Source organism: Oncorhynchus clarkii, chromosome 33, assembly GCF_045791955.1.
Source record: "Oncorhynchus clarkii lewisi isolate Uvic-CL-2024 chromosome 33, UVic_Ocla_1.0, whole genome shotgun sequence".
Taxonomy (NCBI): domain Eukaryota; kingdom Metazoa; phylum Chordata; class Actinopteri; order Salmoniformes; family Salmonidae; genus Oncorhynchus; species Oncorhynchus clarkii.
This window is the reverse complement of record NC_092179.1, coordinates 9,002,963-9,023,292: the sequence shown is the minus strand read 5'-3', so window position 1 is coordinate 9,023,292 and position 20,330 is coordinate 9,002,963. Positions and strand designations below refer to the sequence as shown.

General features: G+C 44.5%; 4 protein-coding genes across 5 annotated transcripts in view; 2 read left to right on the top strand and 2 right to left on the bottom strand.

Annotated features, from left to right (window-relative positions):
* Positions 1–1,682, top strand: part of LOC139392786 (SLIT-ROBO Rho GTPase-activating protein 1-like) — a 35,856-nt gene extending 34,174 nt beyond the window's left edge. For both annotated transcript variants that reach the window (XM_071141039.1, XM_071141038.1), the window contains one exon: positions 1,070–1,682. In XM_071141039.1, coding sequence (XP_070997140.1) covers positions 1,070–1,483 — 414 coding nt within the window. In that variant the 3' untranslated portion in view covers positions 1,484–1,682. The remainder of the gene's footprint in view (positions 1–1,069) is intronic.
* LOC139392792 (pyridine nucleotide-disulphide oxidoreductase domain 1) overlaps positions 1–20,330 on the bottom strand; it is a 783,634-nt gene that overhangs the window by 218,646 nt on the left and 544,658 nt on the right. The gene's annotated exons all lie outside the window — the stretch shown is intronic.
* Positions 2,846–8,412, bottom strand: LOC139392794 (KICSTOR subunit 2-like). The gene is made up of 3 exons (XM_071141049.1): positions 8,172–8,412; positions 5,447–5,735; positions 2,846–4,769 (listed from the first exon to the last, which is right to left on the bottom strand). The coding sequence occupies exons 1-3, from the start codon at positions 8,410–8,412 to the stop codon at positions 3,950–3,952; spliced, it is 1,350 nt and encodes a 449-aa protein (XP_070997150.1). The 3' UTR covers positions 2,846–3,949.
* On the top strand, positions 8,646–19,542 carry LOC139392795 (protein mono-ADP-ribosyltransferase PARP12-like). Its single transcript, XM_071141050.1, has 8 exons — positions 8,646–9,946; positions 10,350–10,485; positions 11,669–11,933; positions 12,025–12,120; positions 13,825–13,951; positions 18,019–18,187; positions 18,533–18,653; positions 18,886–19,542. Exons 1-8 carry the CDS (start codon positions 9,600–9,602, stop codon positions 18,984–18,986), a joined length of 1,362 nt encoding a protein of 453 aa, XP_070997151.1. The 5' UTR covers positions 8,646–9,599; the 3' UTR covers positions 18,987–19,542.

The following is a 20,330-nucleotide window of genomic DNA, read 5'->3' as shown; positions in this document are numbered from 1 at the left end:
ATCCCAGAACAACAGCAAAGGACCTTGTGAAGATGCTGGAGGAAACGCGTACAAAAGTATCTATATCCACAATAATACGAGTCCTATATCGACATAACCTAAAAGGCCGCTCAGCAAGGAAGAAGCCACTGCTCAAAAACCGCCATAAAAAAGCCAAGACTACAGTTTGCAACTGCATGGGGACAAAGATGGTACTTTTTGGTCCTCTGGTCTGATGAAACAAAAATAGAACTGTTTGGCCATAATGACCATTATTATGTTTGGAGGAAAAAGGGGGAGGCTTGAAAGCTGAAGAACACCATTCCAACCGTGAAGCACAGGGGTGGCATCATAATGTTGTGGGGGTGCTTTGCTGCAGAAGGGACTGGTGCACTTCACAAAATAGATGGCATCATGAGGATGGAAAATTATGTGGATATATTGAAGCAACATCTTAAGACCTCAGTCAGGAAGTTAAAGCTTGGTCGCAAATGGGTCTTCCAAATGGACAATGACCCCAAAGTTGTGGCAAAATGGCTAAAGGACAACAAAGTCAAGGTATTGGAGTGGCTTTCACAAAGCCCTGACCTCAATCCCATAGAAAATGTGTGGGCAGAACTGAAAAAGCATGTGCGAGCAAGGAGGCCTACAAACCTGACTCAGTTACACCAGCTCTGTCAGGAGGAACGGGCCAAAATTCACCCAACTTATTGTGGGAAGCTTGTGGAAGGCTACTCGAAACATTTGACCCAAGTTAAATAATTTAAAGGCAATGCTACCAAATATTAATTGAGTATGTAAACTTCTGACCCACTGGGAATGTGCTGAAATAAATCCTCTACTATTATTCTGACATTTCACATTCTTAAAATAAAGGGGTGCTCCAAACTGACCTAAATCAGGGAATTTTTACTTGGATTAAATGTCAGGAATTGTGAAAAAGTGAGTTTAAATGTCTTTGGCTAAGGTGTATGTAAACTTCCGACATTAACTGTACATGCAGACAGACACCTGCTGCACACATCAAACTACACTTCATCTTATATGTTCTCTATTTCCTCCACCCTGCCTTGTTCCCGTCTCTCCGTAGGATATAGAGGAGAGTGTGAGTGTGGCTCTGGGGCAGCTGAAGCAGATGGAGCGTGGGGGCTGCAGACCCGCTCCAGACGTGGTCCTGGACACTCTGGAGCAGGTTAAGAACAGCCCAATCACAGCCTGCTCCTCCGAGTCACCCAGCCCCCACAGCACCCCCTCCACCCCAGGGACTCCTGGTACCCCAAGTCCCCTTAGCCCTCTGAGCCCCCTCATTCCTCTCCCTGGCCCCCCTCCCGCACCCCTCCGATCCACCAACCCCTCCCCCGACACCTTGGGCTCCTTCAAGCCTGTAGTGGGGACTCCACTCCGTATGGTGGCTCCACTTCGCCCCCCAGCCCTGAGGCCCAAACCCCTGGTGCCCCCCAAGAGTAACACCCCCCCTCTGCTGGACAAGTCCTGCACCATGTGATGAGCCAAACCAGGCCAACCCGGGCCAAATTAAAGAATAGGAGAACAGGGTACCTGCTTACTGTTTCAAAACCTGAACAAGGGTAGAAAGCGGTAGGACAGATCTGAAACGAAAAGGGTTTTATGTAGTAATCCAAAATAATACATGATATACCATGATATTTATGTGTGTTGTCAGGTTGGTGTGTACTCTTGTTGGTGTATAGGAGTTAACTTTCTCCATGTATCGAAGCATTTATCAAAGGGTAGCTATGTAAAATGGGACTGCTGAATGGGAGAAGTATAAGCTAAAGAAAGCAGAACCCTATCCTGTAAAAGAGATGTAGTCACAGATGTGTGGGAAGTGTAGTTCTCCAGTGAAATGTAGTTTCAGTGATGTGAACGTTGATTATGTAATGACAATAGGCTCTTCATCTAATGAAGGTCTATCACCAAAAGGCTGCTGTATTCTTAGTGTAGTTCAATTGGCTGCTGTATCTACAAGCGATTTTCATTGGCGAAGCAAAAGAAAGGGACGATGCGGAGTGATGAGGTGCCTGATGGGTAAAGGGAGACTCACAGTGTGGAAACAAGGGCGGATGTCTGATCTTTTTTATTTTCTATTTCACTTGGTTCCGCTGCTAAGCTCACTAATGCCTCAAATGAAGCCTCTTGAGGCATTGGTGACAAAACTCACATTCTATTTAACCAATGTTCAGCTATTTTAATGAATGTTCCCGTATTTAATTACGTCCAGCTCTCTATTGAATGTTCAGTGGGCACTAATGTCACAGGGCAGGCGGTGGCGTTAACCCTCACTACTAGAAAACAGCCTTCTCTTGTGTTCAACCGATACACACACTCAGGCCAGGGGAAATCGTTTGGAGGTACAGTGGGTTAGGAGTTTGTAGAGTACGTTTCCCTCAGCCTGGGTATGTGTGATTTCTTTCCCCATTGCCCTGTGTGTCTGTGTGTGTGTTTCCTCTGCCTGCCCTCGTTCTGTTCCTTTGTAAGTGCGATGGTGGATAAAATGATTTATTCATGTCTGCCTCTAGTACCAGAACATGTGCAGGACAGGGGTGCGTGTGTGCTGGCACTTAGTTTGTGTTACACTGAAGTCACTAAATAACCTTAAGTTCACAGTAAGCAAACCGGGTGGGGCTCTTGGGTGTAAATGCCCAAAATACACTTGAACAACAGCACACTGAATGTGTCCTCTTTACTGGGTTGGGAACTGGTGTGTGTGCATGTTTGAGGAGTCCTGGGGATGTGTGTGTCAATGTGAAAGTGCCTTTTTTTTTACCCTTGTCTTTGTGGGGAGTTGTAATCCACTCACGCATGTCCTGAACGAAGAGCAGCAGCACTTAGAATGAAATAATCAAAATGTTTTAGTAGAAGACTGATTTATGAATCCTAGAGTTAATCTATTGTGACATTGCACTTTGATGTATAGGAAAAATTGTGTACTTGGCATGTAGCATTATAACATGTGAACAGGTGCATTTTAAGGGATGTTGGCTTCTCTCTGAATGTGTCTGATAATTAAAGGAAATGGTTGTGTCTGTTAGTGTTGCTGTATCTGAAACTCCCGAGCTTCCTAAAGACGAGCTCTTATAGCCAAATGCATAGTATCGATGTTGTATTTATATTATAAATAAAAAAAAAAAAGGGGAAGAAATTAACAAGTGCGTTTTGCATAGTCGAGCCTTCATTATTGCCTTGTTTATCACCTGCTGGGTGTGGGGCCGGGATGGAGATGTGCTACAGTTGGCCGTCTGAACCCTCAGTCTTAAGAAGCTTCCCGAAAAGTGTGAAATCACCTCTTACACACACATGAAGCTTTTTTTTTCTACAGTCATTTTGGAATTAAACAGATAAATAAGTACAACTAAATAGAGGATGACATACCAGGAAAAAACTCAACAAATTAAGCACTTCTGTTGACGGTAAACAAACATCAATGTTAACAAAAGTACACAAATTAAGCAAAGGCTTTTTCAGTACATTGCATTCCATTATATCCCTGACGGGTAGGAAGTTGTCTGGCCTGTGATTGGAATAGAATCAGGTTAAATGTCTCAGTCAGTTCACTGTGAGAAGGCCACACTGCGTCAGTGACGCATCTCTTTTGGTCTGGAACTGATTTGACAAAACAAACTAAAAGATTCCAATCATGATGCTCAACAGAACAAGCAGTTGGACCACGGGTTGAAGCCATTCTCTGAATTAAAACAAGCCAATGTTGAGGTTCTAATTATATTTCAAGTAGTAAAGCAAAAAGGTCCTGGCCGCCCATATTAAGAAGCTAAAACCAATCAGAATGTTGCAACAATGTCACTGGAAGCTTTCCTAATGATTAGACAACTTGTTCATCCTGTCTATGGAACAATGCCTGGTCTCTCTGTTATAACGTTACACGCACACACTCATCTACCCCTTATGGGGACACAGTCAGTTTATGATGTATATGAAGTAGGGCATCTCTCTCTCAGCCCTTGGAGCCAGGTTTGAGGGTGCTGAATGGTTTGGAGTTCCTCAGTGAGCCAGAGATCTCCTGCAGGAAGGCGGTGATGTGCGAGTCCTTCTCGGACTTCCTACCGTCGAAGATGACCACCAGGGTGAAGTGTGATTCCGGTCGGGTCAAGTAGTAAGTGCTCTGGACTTTGTCGTCATAGAAGTGTACCACCTTGTCCGGCGTGTTGAGCTCCGCCTCGAAGTCGCCCATCATCATGATGACGTTGGGCCAGTGCGTGAGCGGCCGCTCACCCCCGGGAAGGGACACCACGGCGGGGAACTGCTCCACCCCCTTGGGAGCCTCGCGGTACGAGTGCGGGTGGTGGTACCCGTGGCCCTGGAAGCTGTCCAAGCCGCGGTTGTCGAACACCAGCGAGACATTGTTGGCATCGTGTTTGCGGATAAACGAACAGATCTTGCCGTGGTAATCGGGCGCCGTGCGTGCCGTCAGGGCCTTCATGTCTGCGGACACCGTCTGGCGGCTCAGCGCCTCATGGAAGTAGAAGCTGAATTTAGCAAGGAGCACCCCCTGGAAGCGCTGCAGCCACACGTACAGGTGGGGCGGCTGCACGGCTTTCTGGGACTGGCCTCCGAACAGGTGCTTGCGGGTCTCCCCCTGGCGCTGGAAGAGCTGTCCCCAGGCGGTCAGCTTAGAGCTAGCCCCATGCAGGCTGAGCAGGGCGGGCAGGAAGTGCCACTCTGACACCTGGGCCTGGCAGCGCAGGAGCTGTGTCACCACATCCACCTCTGTCTGGAAGCCCCCCTCCAAGCGGCCCAGGATGGGGTGGTGGAATCTGGGAGGGAGGGGGGAGGAGATGGAGGGGGTCACTGGAGAGCAAGCTATTTCTAATATAAAGGGAGACATGCTGGTGGTGTCAGATGGCAGTCTAAAAACTGATCACACTGCACTACGAATCAATTGTGTTTACTATTCAGTAAGACCAATTATCCTAATGATAAATAGCCTTATTAGTACTAATGCTGATTAATATACTGTAAGAGATGGACTGTGGCCGTGGAACAGTATTGGATGTTTCTGGTGTTCTCTGATGCTAAGGATGTGGCGACTGGGTGTGGAGGTGCTGGCCCTGATTAGCAGTTAATATCCTGTGTAGTCTCAATGCTGACTACGTTCCATGGCTGTGTCGACTGCTGTGCGAGAGAGTCACCTTCACCCCTGACTGCACAACCACCCATGTGTGCCAGATCGTGACTCGCTGCAGTGTGAACTGCACCACAGCCGCACAGTGGGCTTTTCTGTGTTGGGCTTGCTTTGGTTCCGGCTGAGCTAAATTTGATATCTGCTGATTTCAGCAGAAAGCTCCCCACCACTCCCTCCCCTGTCATGCTCCCCCACACGCCCCTCCCCCCGCATACTCTTGCCGTCTCTTTTTTCCTGCAATTTCTCAGCCACACACACTATTACAGCCTGCATGCACAGCTGAGCTGAGACATGACACGCCCCACACACCTGGAGCTGTATTTCTGCACCACCGCCTCGAGGGTGGCGACCAGCTCCTCAGAGTTGATGTTCTTCTGGCTGCCCAGTGCATGCATCTTCTCGTACAGGTCAGCCATCTCCATGCGGGCCTGGGTGAAGTGGCACAGCTGCTCCGACAGGTGAGACAGCAGGTCCTCCAGGTAGGAAGCGGAGCCTGGCTGGGCGTGGCGCCCCATGGTCACCACCTTCCTCAGCGTGTTGAACAGGGAGGTGTAGATGGTGCGGATGGAGTCCTTGCGGCTGAAGAACGACTGGCCACCTGCAAGAGTATGTTATGATCCTGATTAACATATTGGAGCAACGTAGAGAAAACAGTCCATGTTGGAAATTGTTGTTTGAGGAGCTATAGCCTAACGTAGCTGACGTAAAAAAACACACCAGAGCGGAATCCCAACAACCGTTTTTCAGGGGAAATGGAAGTTAGGTTAAATACTGTATCTGTGAAAACCAGAAACATCCGTTTTCAGCCGACCCCTCAGAGAGTGGGGTAGACACGATGTGCTGTCTTTTTGTTCGGTGGGTTTTATCTGAGGTTGGCATCCAACGTTATGGTGCATTGCCGCCACCTACTGTACTGGAGCGTTTAAACTAATTTCCTGTATCCCCTTCTCCCTCAAACTAGATCTAAGCCTCTCTCTTACCCTCTGATTCTTCCCAGACTGGAGCAATACATGCTCAACTGTCTGTTTCCTGGCAATAAATCACACTTTCCTGTTGGATGCTTTCCTATCACATTTAAGGACCTATTCAACCGGCTGTGTCCCACCTTTAATCTTGTAAAAATAGTCTCCCTTCCTGCTGTCCTCCCCTCCCCTGACATTCCTCTGTACTTGAAATAAATGCCTGCCCTTAGTATCTATTCCACTAATCCTTCCATCGCTGCACCATCAATGTCCATATCAGGCTTTTTTACCTCTGCTGTACTCATTGAAACTACAACATCAAACATCCCTACTACTAAGTGCTTGTTTAGCCAGTACATCAACTGCCTCATTCCCCTCCAACCTCACATGGGCTGGGACACAAGTAGATATTATCTGTATAACCATCTGTCTAATCCTGCCATAGGTTTGTAGTACCTCAAAGCAGGTCTTGTCTGCTACGTGAGCTAAATCATTGACTTCCTCCACACACTTCAAGTCCAACGGTATGGCCATCAGCTCCTCCGTATATACAGTCAGATGATCTGTACATACGTTCCCCCCATTCCTGCACTACAAATGCGGACCCAGTGCATCCTGTCCTTGGATCTTTCGAACCATCTGTGTAAATGGCCACAAAATCCTGGCACACAGTATCCAGACGTCTCTTAAACAAATCAGATGGATCAACACGCTTCATATCTTTCTATAGTCTCTCCAACACTTCTAGATCAACTACTGGAGGCGGGAGTAGCCATGGTGGTTTTACAGGAATAGCTAACGTTGGACTAAACTCCCCTCCATACAGTCCCATCTCCCCCTTGCCTGGGTATTACCCACCCAAAGTTCATATTCTGTCCTCGCTCATGTTCCCAGCATGCCTGTAAAATCCCTATTGCAGGATGAGACACCCCATGTCCCTGTAGGTTGACCCAATAATTAATTGCCAGCTGCTGTCTCCTAATCTGCAATGGCATATCCCCCATCTCCACCTGTAGTGCAGCCACTGGGGGCATATCCCCCACCTCCACCTGTAGCGCAGTCACTGGGGACGTCCGAAACACCCCACTACATAGAGTCCTTGTCCCTGTATAACATTTAGCCTTTCCAAGGAGGTCTATTACAGATCGGATCAATGCAACATACACAGTCCTCAATGAGGAACGCCCAGCCCCCCACTCCTTCCCTGTCAGACAGCGCATCACATTTAGCACCTTCTTACTTTTCCACCACGCTGTCAATGTGTTCTGCCCAGGTCAGTCTCGTGTCAAAGTACACCCCAAGGAACCGGAAGGACCCCATCCTCTACAAGTTTTTTTTCATATGACCTCAAACATACCACATCTCCCACCTTCCTCCTGGTAAAGTGAGTTCTCTACAGAGAACCTGAATCATCACATTAATGCCCACCGCTCTACCTTATCAATTGCTTCCTGTACCTTGGTGGCTATGTATGGCACATTTCTTCCCCATCATCTGAAAATAACGACCTCCCAATATCCGGCCATACCTGAGAGTAAACATCATTGACCATAATTGAGAACAGAGGTCTAATCACGCTCCCCTGCTGTGTACCGTTATCCACCAGGTAGCTGCTTGATAGAGAATTCCCCACCCTCACCTGGATAGACCTTCCAAACAGGAAATCCTTGATCCAGTTGTACGTTTTTCCTCCTACCCCCATAATATCGACGTGATATTAGCTGCTGAATACGTCCATAGGCTGAATATGTCCATAGGCTACCAGAGTGAGGACAGACATTTCACGGAATAAACGTGGTGAGTGAAAAAATTAAAATAGCCCACTATAGTAGGGAACCTGGTATCTTATTCTGCCGCTATACAACTTCGTATGCGTTGTTTGTTGACAACCTTGTTATTTACGAAGTTTTTGAAACAGATTCCATGTTGGAAAGTCCCACACATTATTCCCACCCTTGTAATAGGTAACAGTAATTGCACTGAGGGGTGTCATTTTGCCACACGAATGAGTTTTGTAGTAAAACAAAAAAGTCATTTTCTGTTCGTGCGTGTTTACATGTGGTACTTTTTACCCAGCTTATGTCCCAGGAACGTCATGTTGTGATAGGCCTTCTCCGCTGCGGAAAGGTGTGCGAAGGCGGCGAGGAGAGCGGCCCAAATGGCCCCTGCGCTCTTGCTGCTGTCCTTCTCTTTCTCCACATAGTCCTTCGCCCGGTCGAACGAGAACATTCCGAGCTGCGTGAAGAAACTCTCCAGAATCGCCCGCTCACGTGGCACCGGCCGCAGTTCGTCCTCACTCGGAGCCTCCGTCATGCTTTTAGGGGAGCTAATACAGCAAGTTAGCTAGCTATTCGATTCATAAGTCATTGCCGTACTAAACTGGTCGCGTACTAGCTAGATGCTACTGCTATCATGCTAGCTAGCCATCCATTTTTTAGCAACACCACTCTCGGCCCAATCTGTCAGAATGTATTGTTCATTTAGTACTGGCATAGAACAAACTACATTTTGCGTTAAATATAAATGTGTCTACAAATGTAACTAGCTTTCCGTAGACGCCATCTTGGTTTTATATCACAATACTACAGCAAATCAGAAGTGACTGGCGGGACCGTGGGAAGAGTTGCAATCTGAACCTGTAGCGCCCTCTTCTGGCTTGGAGTGGTTCGAAACTACAAGTAGATACAGAAACACACTTGAATGGAAATATGAAAATAAATAGTTTCATTCCATAATTTTCGTTGGATAGAGCTATGTTAATATTTAAGTACTTACCAAGCTGTAGGGAGTGTCATGTCATCCCTATGCCATAGGAACGAAACACCACCATTTATTTTCTCGTTAATAGCTGCGTTCTGTTTTGTATGATGTAAGAATGTTCTTTTTTTTTTTTAAACACCTGGATTTATCGTACAAAACATGCAAACAGACACTCAACGTAACACAATTTGGCTGTTAAAGTATCCTTGAACACCCTAGCAGCATTTGACATGAACTATTATTGACTGATTTCAATAGTCTAGAAAAAAAATGTAATCTGCTAAAACCTTACACAGCACATTTTTTTTTGCCACACATGCAAGAAGAAGGTAAGGGTTATTGTTTAAGGTTAGGGTAGGGACGTCCCAAGGGTACTGGATGGCACTGACCACTTTTTCATCTCACGCTGTTAATCAGTCACAGATGGATGAAGTAATCAGTGACCACAGACCCAGAGATAGAGGGGAAAATTACACCACAACGACCAATAATGTTTATCAATAGTATAATATAGGGGCTAAAACTGATTGTGTGCCATATTGGTAACATATTATTGAAAATGGAATGCTTGATATTTAGAATCGGAACACTTTCCACTTTTATCCACAACGGGGCGACAATCGCCATTGCATTTCTGTGATGTTCTGAATTGAACTCGATCGCCCCTGCGTGGAGAAAAGTAGAACTACTAGCACTGGCAATCTGTTGCTGGTTTGCTGCTTCCGCCTTCTCATCCGCAAATGAGAGAGGCACCAACAATGTCCAGCTACTCCAGAGTAATTCATCATGCCACCAGTATATTATGCAGCAACAAGGGTTCCCTGGCCCTCCAGCAATTGCACAGGAAAGTATTCCAGCGTGTTGAAATAACTGAGGACGACTTTTGGTACATCGTGAAGAAGTGTTCTCGGTTTGTTGCGGTGCGGAACCGAGAGAGGACGGACGAATGGGGAACTGACTGTGTGATTGTCGCCAAAACGTCGCTGCGGCTGTGTAAAAATTACACAAAACAAGATTGCAGAGATTGCCAGGAGCTTCACCTTTGCAAATATTTTGTTTATGGAAACTGTAGATTTGGGAAAGGCAGGTAAGCGAAACCTCGACCGTGGTGAGTAGTTTTTGCTAGGTTGAAGAGGGGAGTGGCTAGCTAGCAGCAGCATAGCATATATGAGAGCCATCACGCCCCCTTTTATTCTGTATTGATCAATCTGGACAAATAACACCTGCATCTTCTAGTCTACTAATGTATGAAAACTTGTGTTAGCACATTTATTAATATCATCAGGTATATTATAAATACAACATATTGCCATATGATGCAGAATTGCAGATTTGCTTAGATTCCTTGATTTGGAACAAGGCATATCATGATCATGAGTTTTCAGTAGCCTACACAAAAACAAAATGATGCTTGATGTCTTTATGGTACACTCCTGTCTGTTTACCTACTCTACTCCAGTCTGTGTGTGTGTGCTGTTCTCTCTCTGTAGGAAGCAGTGTAAGTTCTCCCATGACGTGCGTTCAGAGCATAACTACACGCTCCTGAGGGAGTGCACTCTGCATGAGCTGCACGAGGATGACCTGTTCCTGTTACTGCTGCAGAATGATCCCACCCTGCTGCCTGAGGTAACACATACACACATACACCAACAGATTGCAACCCAAATAAATGCTTCACAGAAACACACACACACACAAAATACAGCACAGGCCGCTCCACTACAGACTAGAGCCCCACTACACACTAGAGCCCCACTACACACCTGGATGGAGCCTTACCAGGGCCTGGCGGTTTCCATTAAGAAATGAGCCCAGTTCCAATCCCTAGCACCTCTCCCTAAGCCCTTGTAGACTTTTTCATATACCCTTTCTCCCTTAGATGAATACAGTAGAAATGCAATGCTGTGTCTCATGCTCTCTTTGTGTGTGAATTTGTCTGTCTTGCTCCATGAAGTCTTGCTCCTTTAAGTAAAATGTGGGACGTTTCTGCATTACAGGTTTCTGCCCTCAGGGAGTGTAGCAGTGTTCTGAGTGCTCTTTGTGTACGAGCTCATGGGTAGAAGGCGTAGACCTCTTTTTCTCTCTCACTCTTTTTATCTCTCTCTCATTCTATCTCCCCAAAGAGGGAAGGACAGGAGTAGCTTACATCCTGGCATTCCAGAGAAGGGAATTCTGGACAAGTCTATAGGCAGGTTCAGTGCCAGTGAGAAGTGAATCCTGCACACTGATTGGACGATACCGCTCCGAACTAGATGCACCCGTAATCTGATTGGACAACTATACGGAGACAAACAAGTTTCTCAAAAAGAAAAAGGAACAAACGCGTGTTTTCCGAGAGTAATGTTGGCTCATCCAGTCTAAACAAATATCACAAGTAAATCGATGAAAAGGTTGAAAAGACAAAAGAAAAGAACACTACGAATACCATCACGTCCAGCCTAAAGCCCAGTGTGGGTGAAGAGTGATCTGAGATGAAGACAACACCTTGAACCTGTGGGACTTCTTGTGTGTTTAAAAAAAAAAAAAAAAAAAAGCAAACAAAGAATGTTATGTTTTTTTAAAGAATAAAAAAAAAAAATGGAAATATAAAAACTTACGCTGTTGATGTGGGTTTGTCCCCAGGAAGTATTCGTTACCCAGAGAGGTAAAGTAGAACTTCTTGGTGTGTGAGGTTAGATCATTTTTTGGCCGGTGACCATGTAAGCCTTCTAAAGGCAACTGCTTGACCCAGCCCCTCTGGTTGGCTATGTGTGACTGCATTTCCATGATGATTGTCTCTGACGTTGTTGCCGTGTGTTCCTGACGTCAGGTGTGCTCTCACTACAACAAGGGCTCCGGGCCCCACGGCGCATGTACCTTCAGGGACAGCTGCACCAAGGTGCACATGTGCATGCACTTTGTGCATGACGACTGCATGTTCGGGCCCAAGTGCAAGAGGCAGCATGTCATCGACCAGCATGGCCGCCGCATGCTGGAGGAGAGGGGCCTTAGCGGTGACATCATCAACGACCTTCCCTTCGTCTACCAGAACCTCCACCGCCTCAACACACCCACTACACCCTACACTGCTAAAGGTACGTAAATCCCTCCTGGAGTGTGTGTGTGTGTTATTTTGGCTTGATCTGCAGTATATGTGCATAATCCCTCTGTATATGTGTGTTTCAGAGCGTGTAGGTGAGCTGGTCTCCAGTCCTGTGGTCAAGAAAGAGGACAGGAAGGAGATTTGTCTGCATTTCATACGCAAGAACTGTAGATTCCAGGGTGAGCTCTCTTCTCCTCGATGTGAAATATTTATTTATTTTTGCCTGTTCAAATTGTATTTGTCACATGCGCTGAATACAACAGGCTACCCCCTCCCTCCCCAGGCTATGAAACTATGAAAAAGTGTTAAAGGAATCAAAATCTATTTTTATATTTGAGATTCTTCAAAGTAGCCACCCTTTGTCTTGATGACAGTTTTGCACAGTCTTGGCATTCTCTCAACCAGCTTCATGAGGTAGTCACCTGGAATGCATTTCAATTAACAGGTGTGCCTTGTTAATTTGTGGAATTTATTTTCTTCTTAATGTGTTTGAGCCAATCAGATGTGTTGTGATAAGGTAGGGGTGGTATACAGAAGATAGCCCTATTTTGTAAAAGACCAAGTCCTTATTATGTCAAGAACAGCTCAAAAATGCAAAGAGAAACAGAAAATGCCATGAAGCGCTATGATGAAACTGGCTCTCATGAGGACTGCCACAGGAAAGGAATACCCAGAGTTAACTCTGCTGCAGAGGATAAGTTCAGTAGAGTTAACTGCACTGCAGATTGCAGCCTAAATAAATGCTTCACTGAGTTCAAGTAACAGTCATAACTCAACATCAACTGTTCAGAGGAGACTGCGTGAATCTGGACGTCATGGTCAAATTGCTACAAAGAAACCACTACTAAAGGACACTAAGAAGAGACATAGAACGTGAGCAATGGACATTAGACTGGTGGAAATCTGTCCTTTGGTCTGATGAGTCCAAATTTGAGATTTTTTAGTTCCAGCTGCCTTGTCTTTGTGAGACAGAGAGTAGGTGAACGGATTATCTCCACATGTGTGGTTCCCACCGTGAAGCATAGAGCAGGTGGTGTGATGGTATGGGGGTGCTTTGCTGGTGACACTGTTGGTGAATTATTTACACACTTAACCAGCATGGCTACCACATCGTTCTGCAGCGATACGCTATCCCATCTGGTTCGCGATTAGGGGGACTATCATTTGTTTTTCAACAGGACAATGACTCAATAACACCTCCAGGCTGTGTAAGGGCTATTTGACCAAGAAGGAGAGTGATGAAGTGCTGCATCAGATGACCTGGCCTCTACAATCACCCAACCTCAACCCAATTAAGATGGTTTGGGATGAGTTGGACCGTAGAGTGAAGGAAAAGCAGCCAACAAGTGCTCAGCATATGTGGGAACGCCTTCAAGACTGTTGGAAAAGCATTCCTCATGAAGCTGGTTGAGAGAATGCTAAGAGTGTGCAAAGGGTGGCTACTTTGAACAATCTAAAATATATTTTGATTTGTTTAACACTTGGCTACTACATGATTCCATGTGTTATTTCCTAGTTTTGATGTCTTCATTATTATTCTACAATGTAGAAAATAGTAAAAAAATAAAGAAGAAACCTTAAATGAGTAGGTGTGTCCAAACTTTTGACTTGTACTGTAGGTAGGGATAAAGTGATTGCATAGATAATTAACAGTGAGTAGCAGCAGTGTAAAAACAAAGGGGGGGGGGGGGGGGGGTTCAATGTAAATAGTCTGGGTGGCCGTTTGATTAATTGTTCACGGTCTTATAGCTTCGGTGTAGAAGCTGTTAAGGAGCCTTTTGGACCTAGACTTGGCGCTCCCCTTTTGGTATATTTTCTATGCTTTTGGTATGTTTGGTTGTGGTTCTTTCATGCTTGTTTGTGTAATGTGTTTGTGTGCCCAGACCAGTGTATCCGTGTGCATTTTAACTTGCCCTATAAGTGGGAGGTGTTTGATGGGAACGGCTGGATACGCCTGCATCACACTGAGGACATCGAGAGAGCCTTCTGTGACCCCCGGAACACACACAGGTCAGGGTTCACCACTGCCCACTAAAGTTGAAAGTGGACTCTTCCGCACCTTTCAAACCAAGACATTTTCCCTCCAACTTTAGCATCCTGCTAACTTTCATTTCCGCGAACCAACCTAGTCATGATTGCGGTAAAATTCTGCCTACGGCTTAGTATGAAATGTCGCCGTAATGCACTATGCTCTTAAAGGAAAATTCCACCTGTATTTTTGTATTTTGAAAGTTCTATATCTTAACTTGATTGCTGACATGCAAAAGAATTTGGGACTACATCAACAATGGACTAATGAAACAAATACCAAAAGATAGTTTTTGGGAGTTTTTCTTTAAGCTCTTGATGGTAGCTCGGCAGCGCACTCACTACTCTCCTCCTAGCTGTTCCAAACGTTGCGAGGCATGTCACTTCACCCATCTCTTCACCATGCCCAGCACATGAACTGTTTTCTTAACCACACCTGTAAATATTCATAAATATTTACTTTGGGAATAAATATCACTGAATGATGCACATATTGGAATAAAGTAGGCTAACTCATTTGAAGGCATCAAATTGTTGCTTACTGAAACTCTGGAAGTCATCATTGTAGTCATCATACATTTGAATTGTAGCCTTCCCTGTGTGTGATCAACTATTTTAGCACCGTTTTGCGCGGCTTGGAGACAAGCGTGGGGCCTCTTGATAGTTCAATCAATGTCCGAGTGTTATTTTCACTGAATCTCCATTTGGATGTTTGTTAGGCTACAATTAGGCTGTGGAAATGTTAGCGAAGTTGAGGTGAGTGCTGCTCATGATCGTCTTGTCTAGTTGGCTCATGTATTGACACTGATCAGAACATTTTGGCAGTATGTTATGTGGATTATTTTGCTCTTCAACTTGCAGTCGTTTAGTAGCCTAGTCCTATCTGACCAAAAGATTGGGACTTGTCTTAATCAATGTGATTTTCTTTCACTGAATCTCCGTCTGTAGGATGTATATGGTTAATTCTCTGTCTGGGAAAATAAGTAGAGGTGGTATAGCTCATCTTTTTGTTTGCTCACCTATCACTGATAGAAACATTTAGCATGCAATAATGTAGCCTTAATCAAATATAGGCCTAACTCCAAAAGCCTGCAGAAGTTGTGAAATATGAACACGAGACATGCTTTTTAAAATATAGATTGCTACTTTTTTTCAGTCGGTTTCATGATAAAGATTCTCTCAATCTAAGACCCTATGCCTGCTCCCTAACAAAGCGGAGTGAGGGTAGGAAAGCGGAGTGAGGGTAGGAAAGTGATGAAACGTGGATTTAAAAAAATAAATTAAAAAAGCATGGGCTTACCTTGGGCTCTGTTTCAAAACAAAACGTTTTATATGACAGCGGTTCCACACTTCATTCCACACTTTGCCAGTTGTGTGGGAAAAATATTATTTGTATTTTATACGTTCGTCCCCTACTATAAAATACACTGAACAAAAATGTGACCGACAACCTCGATTCGGTCTTATGTAGCAAAATTTAAAATTGCGTTTTTTTTTATTTTTACATTGGATAAAAGTAGAGACTCAGAGCCACAAAATGGTCAATCGTACACTGCAGAGGAGGAACAAGTACTTCTGTTTCGAAAGTTGATAAACTTGTAACCTCACTTTTGAGAAAATGTCCCTTGAATGTTTTGGTACACCTTTTTCTTTGTCTATTGTTCACACCCTCTTAAGCCATAGCCCCTCCCATCTATTTTTAATGATTCACATGTGAGGCCACGTGCTGAACAGGGTGAGTAAAGCAGTGTAGTAAACAACCAAAGATGAAGACTAAAAGTGGTGAAAGTAGTGGCCTACAATAAAGGAAAAACTCAAGGTGAAATACACTTTATTTAGTCCTTGGCCTATATCCTAATCTGACTTTTGTGCAGGTCATGTTGTTATTCACATTACCGTCTCTGGCAAACACACACTATATCAAATACAAGCAAAGTGTATTTGTCACATGCACAGGATATAGAAGGTGTAAACGGTACAGTGAAATGGTTATCAAAAATAATGTATAAATATTTTATAATTATTAGATGATGCTTACCCAGAACAGACACACTTGTCTAAATTGATGGGTCATGTGAAACAAATGCTATAACCACCTGCCAGCCACATCTGCCTAATTGGATTGTTCACTATTGTCTAGACATGTTCATGAAATACAATAAATAGATGGTCGTAATCACTCCCAGACACACCTGGCTAATCTGCTGGGTCATGTAATCTGGCAAAGTGGAGTCTTTTTGTTTAGACATGTAGCAACAAATGAACCATAATCCCAACCCATACCGCTAGCATTACAAACTGATTGTCATAGCTAGCCACCATGCATGAAATGCTGTAGTATGAACCTGCAGGTAGCTAAAGCTTACCAACTAGGTTCAATGTTAGCTAGCTAACATTAGGCTACAACTAGCAATGCAAATGGTTTTCTGAGATACGAGTAATATTACCACACAGATCAAACTTGTAACATTAGCTAGCGAGCCAGCAAGCTACTGTTCCCTAGCTAGCTAACAGTACGCTTTAACTTACAATGAAAGCGACTTTCTGACTAAATTTGAAATGTACAGTATAATATCTAAAAATGAAGATAGATTCTTACCCGTATACATGGATGAGCGCTTCACGGCAGACTGGAACCCCTTTTTACTCCATTACAACTTGTTTGGCCCCCGTTGTGTCAAGTCACTCCAGTTCACACTGACCGTGTGCAGAAAGTCGTCCGTCACAACTTTTCCCTCTGATCTTTGTCGATAGTGCCTGCTAAATTGGTTAACTTGTATGCTCTCGTTGACTGGCCCTCGCTTCATATTCGTCACCAAACCCACTGGCTCCAGGTCATCTACAAGTATTTGCTAAGATAAAGCCCCACCTTTCTCAGCTCACTGGTCACCATAGCAGTACCCACCCGAAGCACGCGCTCCAGGTTGGGTACTGGTCACTGGTCACTCCCAAAGCCAATTCCTTCTTTGTCCGCCTTTCCTTCCAGTTCTCTGCTGCCAATGACTGGAACGAATTGCAAAAAACACTGAAGCTGGAGGCTCATATCTCCCGCACTAACTTTAAGTACCAGCTGTCAGAGCAGCTCACAGATCAGTGCACCTGTACATAGCCCATCTGTAAATAGCCCATCCAACTACCTCATCCTGGTTTTTTTTGCTCCTTTGCACTCCAGTATCTCTACTTGCACATTCATCTTTTGCACATCTATCACTCCAGTGTTTAATTGCTAAATTGTAATTAATTTGCCACTATGGCCTATTTATTGCCTACCTCCCTTATCTTACCTCATTTGCACACACTGTATATATACTTTTTCTCTATTGTGTTATTGATTGTATGTTTTTTTGTGTAACTCTGTTGTTTGTGTCGCACTGCTTTGCTTTATCTTGGCCAGTCGCAGTTGTAAATGAGAACTTGTTCTCAACTAGCCGACCTGGTTAAATAAAGGTGAAATAAAAATAAAATACATTCAGGGCACTGTTTCCGAGAGCAGTAGCAACACTTTTGCAGTTCTCCATTGAAAACGTTATATCTTTCAAAAAAGCTGCAGTAACAAGGATCATTTACACATACTGAGCAGCTCACGTTATAGACATAAGCATGCGAAATCGAAAACTGTGATTATTTTTTTAATTATTGAACCGAAACCGAACTTACCTCAAAAAGCACTAATCGCTTACCACTAGTAGTATCCTAAACCTATCGATGTTCCATTTAGCTGGGTGAATGGAATATGAATGACAGTCATCCAATATGGTGTAATAGAAATAAAGCCCTGCTCATGAAGTAAAAAACGTCCTCCCTCGTCTTAAACGGCATCGACAACCACTGACGTCCCCCCATATCGGCCCACATGCACTCTCTCTCCTTAACTTGCCGGCATGTGCACGTCAGATATAAAAGGCTTATCCAAGTAAGAATGTGGTAGAAATAGAACGGTATGAACTGGGTTCTAATAAACATTAGCAGATTTTTTTTACAGGCAACATACCGTAAGTCTGACTGTAAAATTAAAACAATCCATGAATGTCTCTCTCTCTCTCTCTCAGTCCGGGCTCTCGGCCAGTAGACTTCCTAACGATGACACAGGAGTCAGACCCAGTGCGGCGCCTGTCCACCGTTTCCTCAGTAACAAAGCCGGCTCACTACATCCTGACCACTGAGTGGCTGTGGTACTACAAGGGCGACCACGAGAACTGGATTGAGTTTGGAAGACCCGTGAGTCTGGAGGGAGAAGGGGAGGCATTGAGTTCTGTGGTGGTTGTTTTGTGGTTGAGATATGGTTGTGAGGATTCAGTGATGTTAAGTTGTATTGGTGCTGTTATGGTTTAAGAGCATTCATTATTGATAAGGGCCAAGATTCAATGCAAGGCGCTCTATAGAGCAGCACATTACTCTCGTTTTAATTTAGCATGAGCCGACATGCACAGCGTTTACCATGAATGCTATCTCCACGAATGTCGGGGAAATTACCATTAAAGGGCGCATTGTCGGCAGTCCAGTGTGCTGCTCTATAAAACGCCTCGGATTGAATCCTAAAATATGTGCTGGTGTTGCGGTCAGGACGATAAACAGCGTACGACATCCCTCTCGTCCCGGGAGCTGGAAGAAGCGTACCTGGCAGACAGATCTGCTGAGGTCACCATTATGAAAGGTCACCGCAACTACTACCTCAGTTTTCAAGGTAAAGCCCTTGTTACACCCCCAACATGTGCCTGCACTGAAATAGCTGTGTAAGAAATGAACCTGATCAATATGTTTATATCAAAAACATACAGGGACCAGGACGAGGAGTCATTCATATTTGACCTCTCCCTTCCTTCTTTTTTATTGTACCCTTCCTTTCTCTACCCTACCCTCATTTCCTCTGCCCCTCTCCTCATCAACTTGTCCTCCACTTTCAAACCTTCCTGCAGACATGTACCAGCGGAACCCCAAACACAACACCAAGAGGAGGGTGCGTCGCCGACCACGCTTCATCTCCATCATGGAAGTGGAGAACAAGACTGCACCGTAGAGAGAGAGAGAAAATAAATGGGAGGAATACATGGGCAGATCTGTAGCTCTCTGAATGAATGGAGTACCTTTACTCTGGATCTGGTGAGTGGGGATAAATTGGACTGGCTGACAGTCACCCCAATACAACACAGTATGTAAATTACTCAATACCACAGGGATGACTACCAGGTACAGCCAGGAAGAGCCAGCAACAGGAAATCTGTGTGTTGATCATTTCAAATAATGTTAGTGATATAATATGCATTTTGTTTGCAATCATTTTTGGGGGGGTTCATTGGGAAAACCTGGTGCCCTCAACTGAAGTCTGTTTTTACGTTTCCTGTAAGCAAGTAATCAATATCTAGGTACAACTCATCTTTTATGTACAAACTGTCTGACTGTAGACAAATGAGGAAGTAAGTTTTTTTTTGTGTGTATATTTTAACATTTAGAATATCTATCAAGTTATGAGTTAATCGCGGTCTGTAGTATATAACTCTATTTCCTAGCATGCATCTCTATATTTGTGTGAAGATGTGATAATAAACTATAGACTGGTCTGCCATGTTTATTTGTGGAATAGTTTTGTCTATTTTATGTTATTCAAGACCATACTCAAACTATCATTTGCATGTATCCCCATGTTTATCATAATTAATAACACAGAAACCTTATTTTGAAGATCATTTGGCCCTAATATTCTACATGAAATCCATATAGATCCATGATTCACAAGGGTCTATGCCTTGCATCAAGCAGGACAAGTTAACCGGTATTTTGAGTGCTATTCTCCAAGCCAATTACCAGGTATGTTGGCACACGCATTTGAGGAATGCTAGGGGTGTTGCAGAGAACGCTCTGCTGCAAAACCATCTAAGCGATGCGCGCCTCCCAATAATAAACCCAATTATAGCGTGCTCATGATTTGTGTGTGGAATCGAATGTCATTTTCGGGTATTATGGACAAAATTAGAGGCGTTATGATAGATTCCTATTTGAGGCGGACAGTATGATACTGAGACGTGTCCAGAATCTCAGGTTTTCCAATAATGAGCGTGTGACGTTTCACCGCGAGATGAACACGGCGCGGCTTACGTTCAAGTGCTCGGCCGCGAACAGATTCAGTCATTACTGGCGACATTGGGAGTTATTTATCTAACGGAAAAAAACGGGTTTTCAGTTTCTGCAATATAGTAATTGTGTTCGTTCTCTCCTTGCCGGGGAGCGCGTGGCTGCATGGGCCTGGGAGAGGCGTGACGCGCCTGTACCGCATCTCCTGGATGGCAGGTAGGCTCCATCACATCGCTGTGAAAAAATAGGCTATGGAAAGAAAGAAATGCACCGAATGCTATAGGCTAACTGT

Coding starts and splice junctions, on each gene's coding strand:
- LOC139392795 (XM_071141050.1), top strand. CDS start 9,600: ATGAGAGAGGCACCAACAATGTCCAGCTACTCCAGAGTAATTCATCAT. Junction 9,947..10,349: donor TGTAGATTTGGGAAAGGCAG/GTAAGCGAAACC, acceptor CTCTCTCTGTAG/GAAGCAGTGTAAGTTCTCCC. Junction 10,486..11,668: donor ATCCCACCCTGCTGCCTGAG/GTAACACATACA, acceptor TCCTGACGTCAG/GTGTGCTCTCACTACAACAA.
- LOC139392794 (XM_071141049.1), bottom strand. CDS start 8,412: ATGACGGAGGCTCCGAGTGAGGACGAACTGCGGCCGGTGCCACGTGAG. Junction 5,736..8,171: donor GTTCCTGGGACATAAGCTGG/GTAAAAAGTACC, acceptor ATACTCTTGCAG/GTGGCCAGTCGTTCTTCAGC. Junction 4,770..5,446: donor GTGCAGAAATACAGCTCCAG/GTGTGTGGGGCG, acceptor CCTCCCTCCCAG/ATTCCACCACCCCATCCTGG.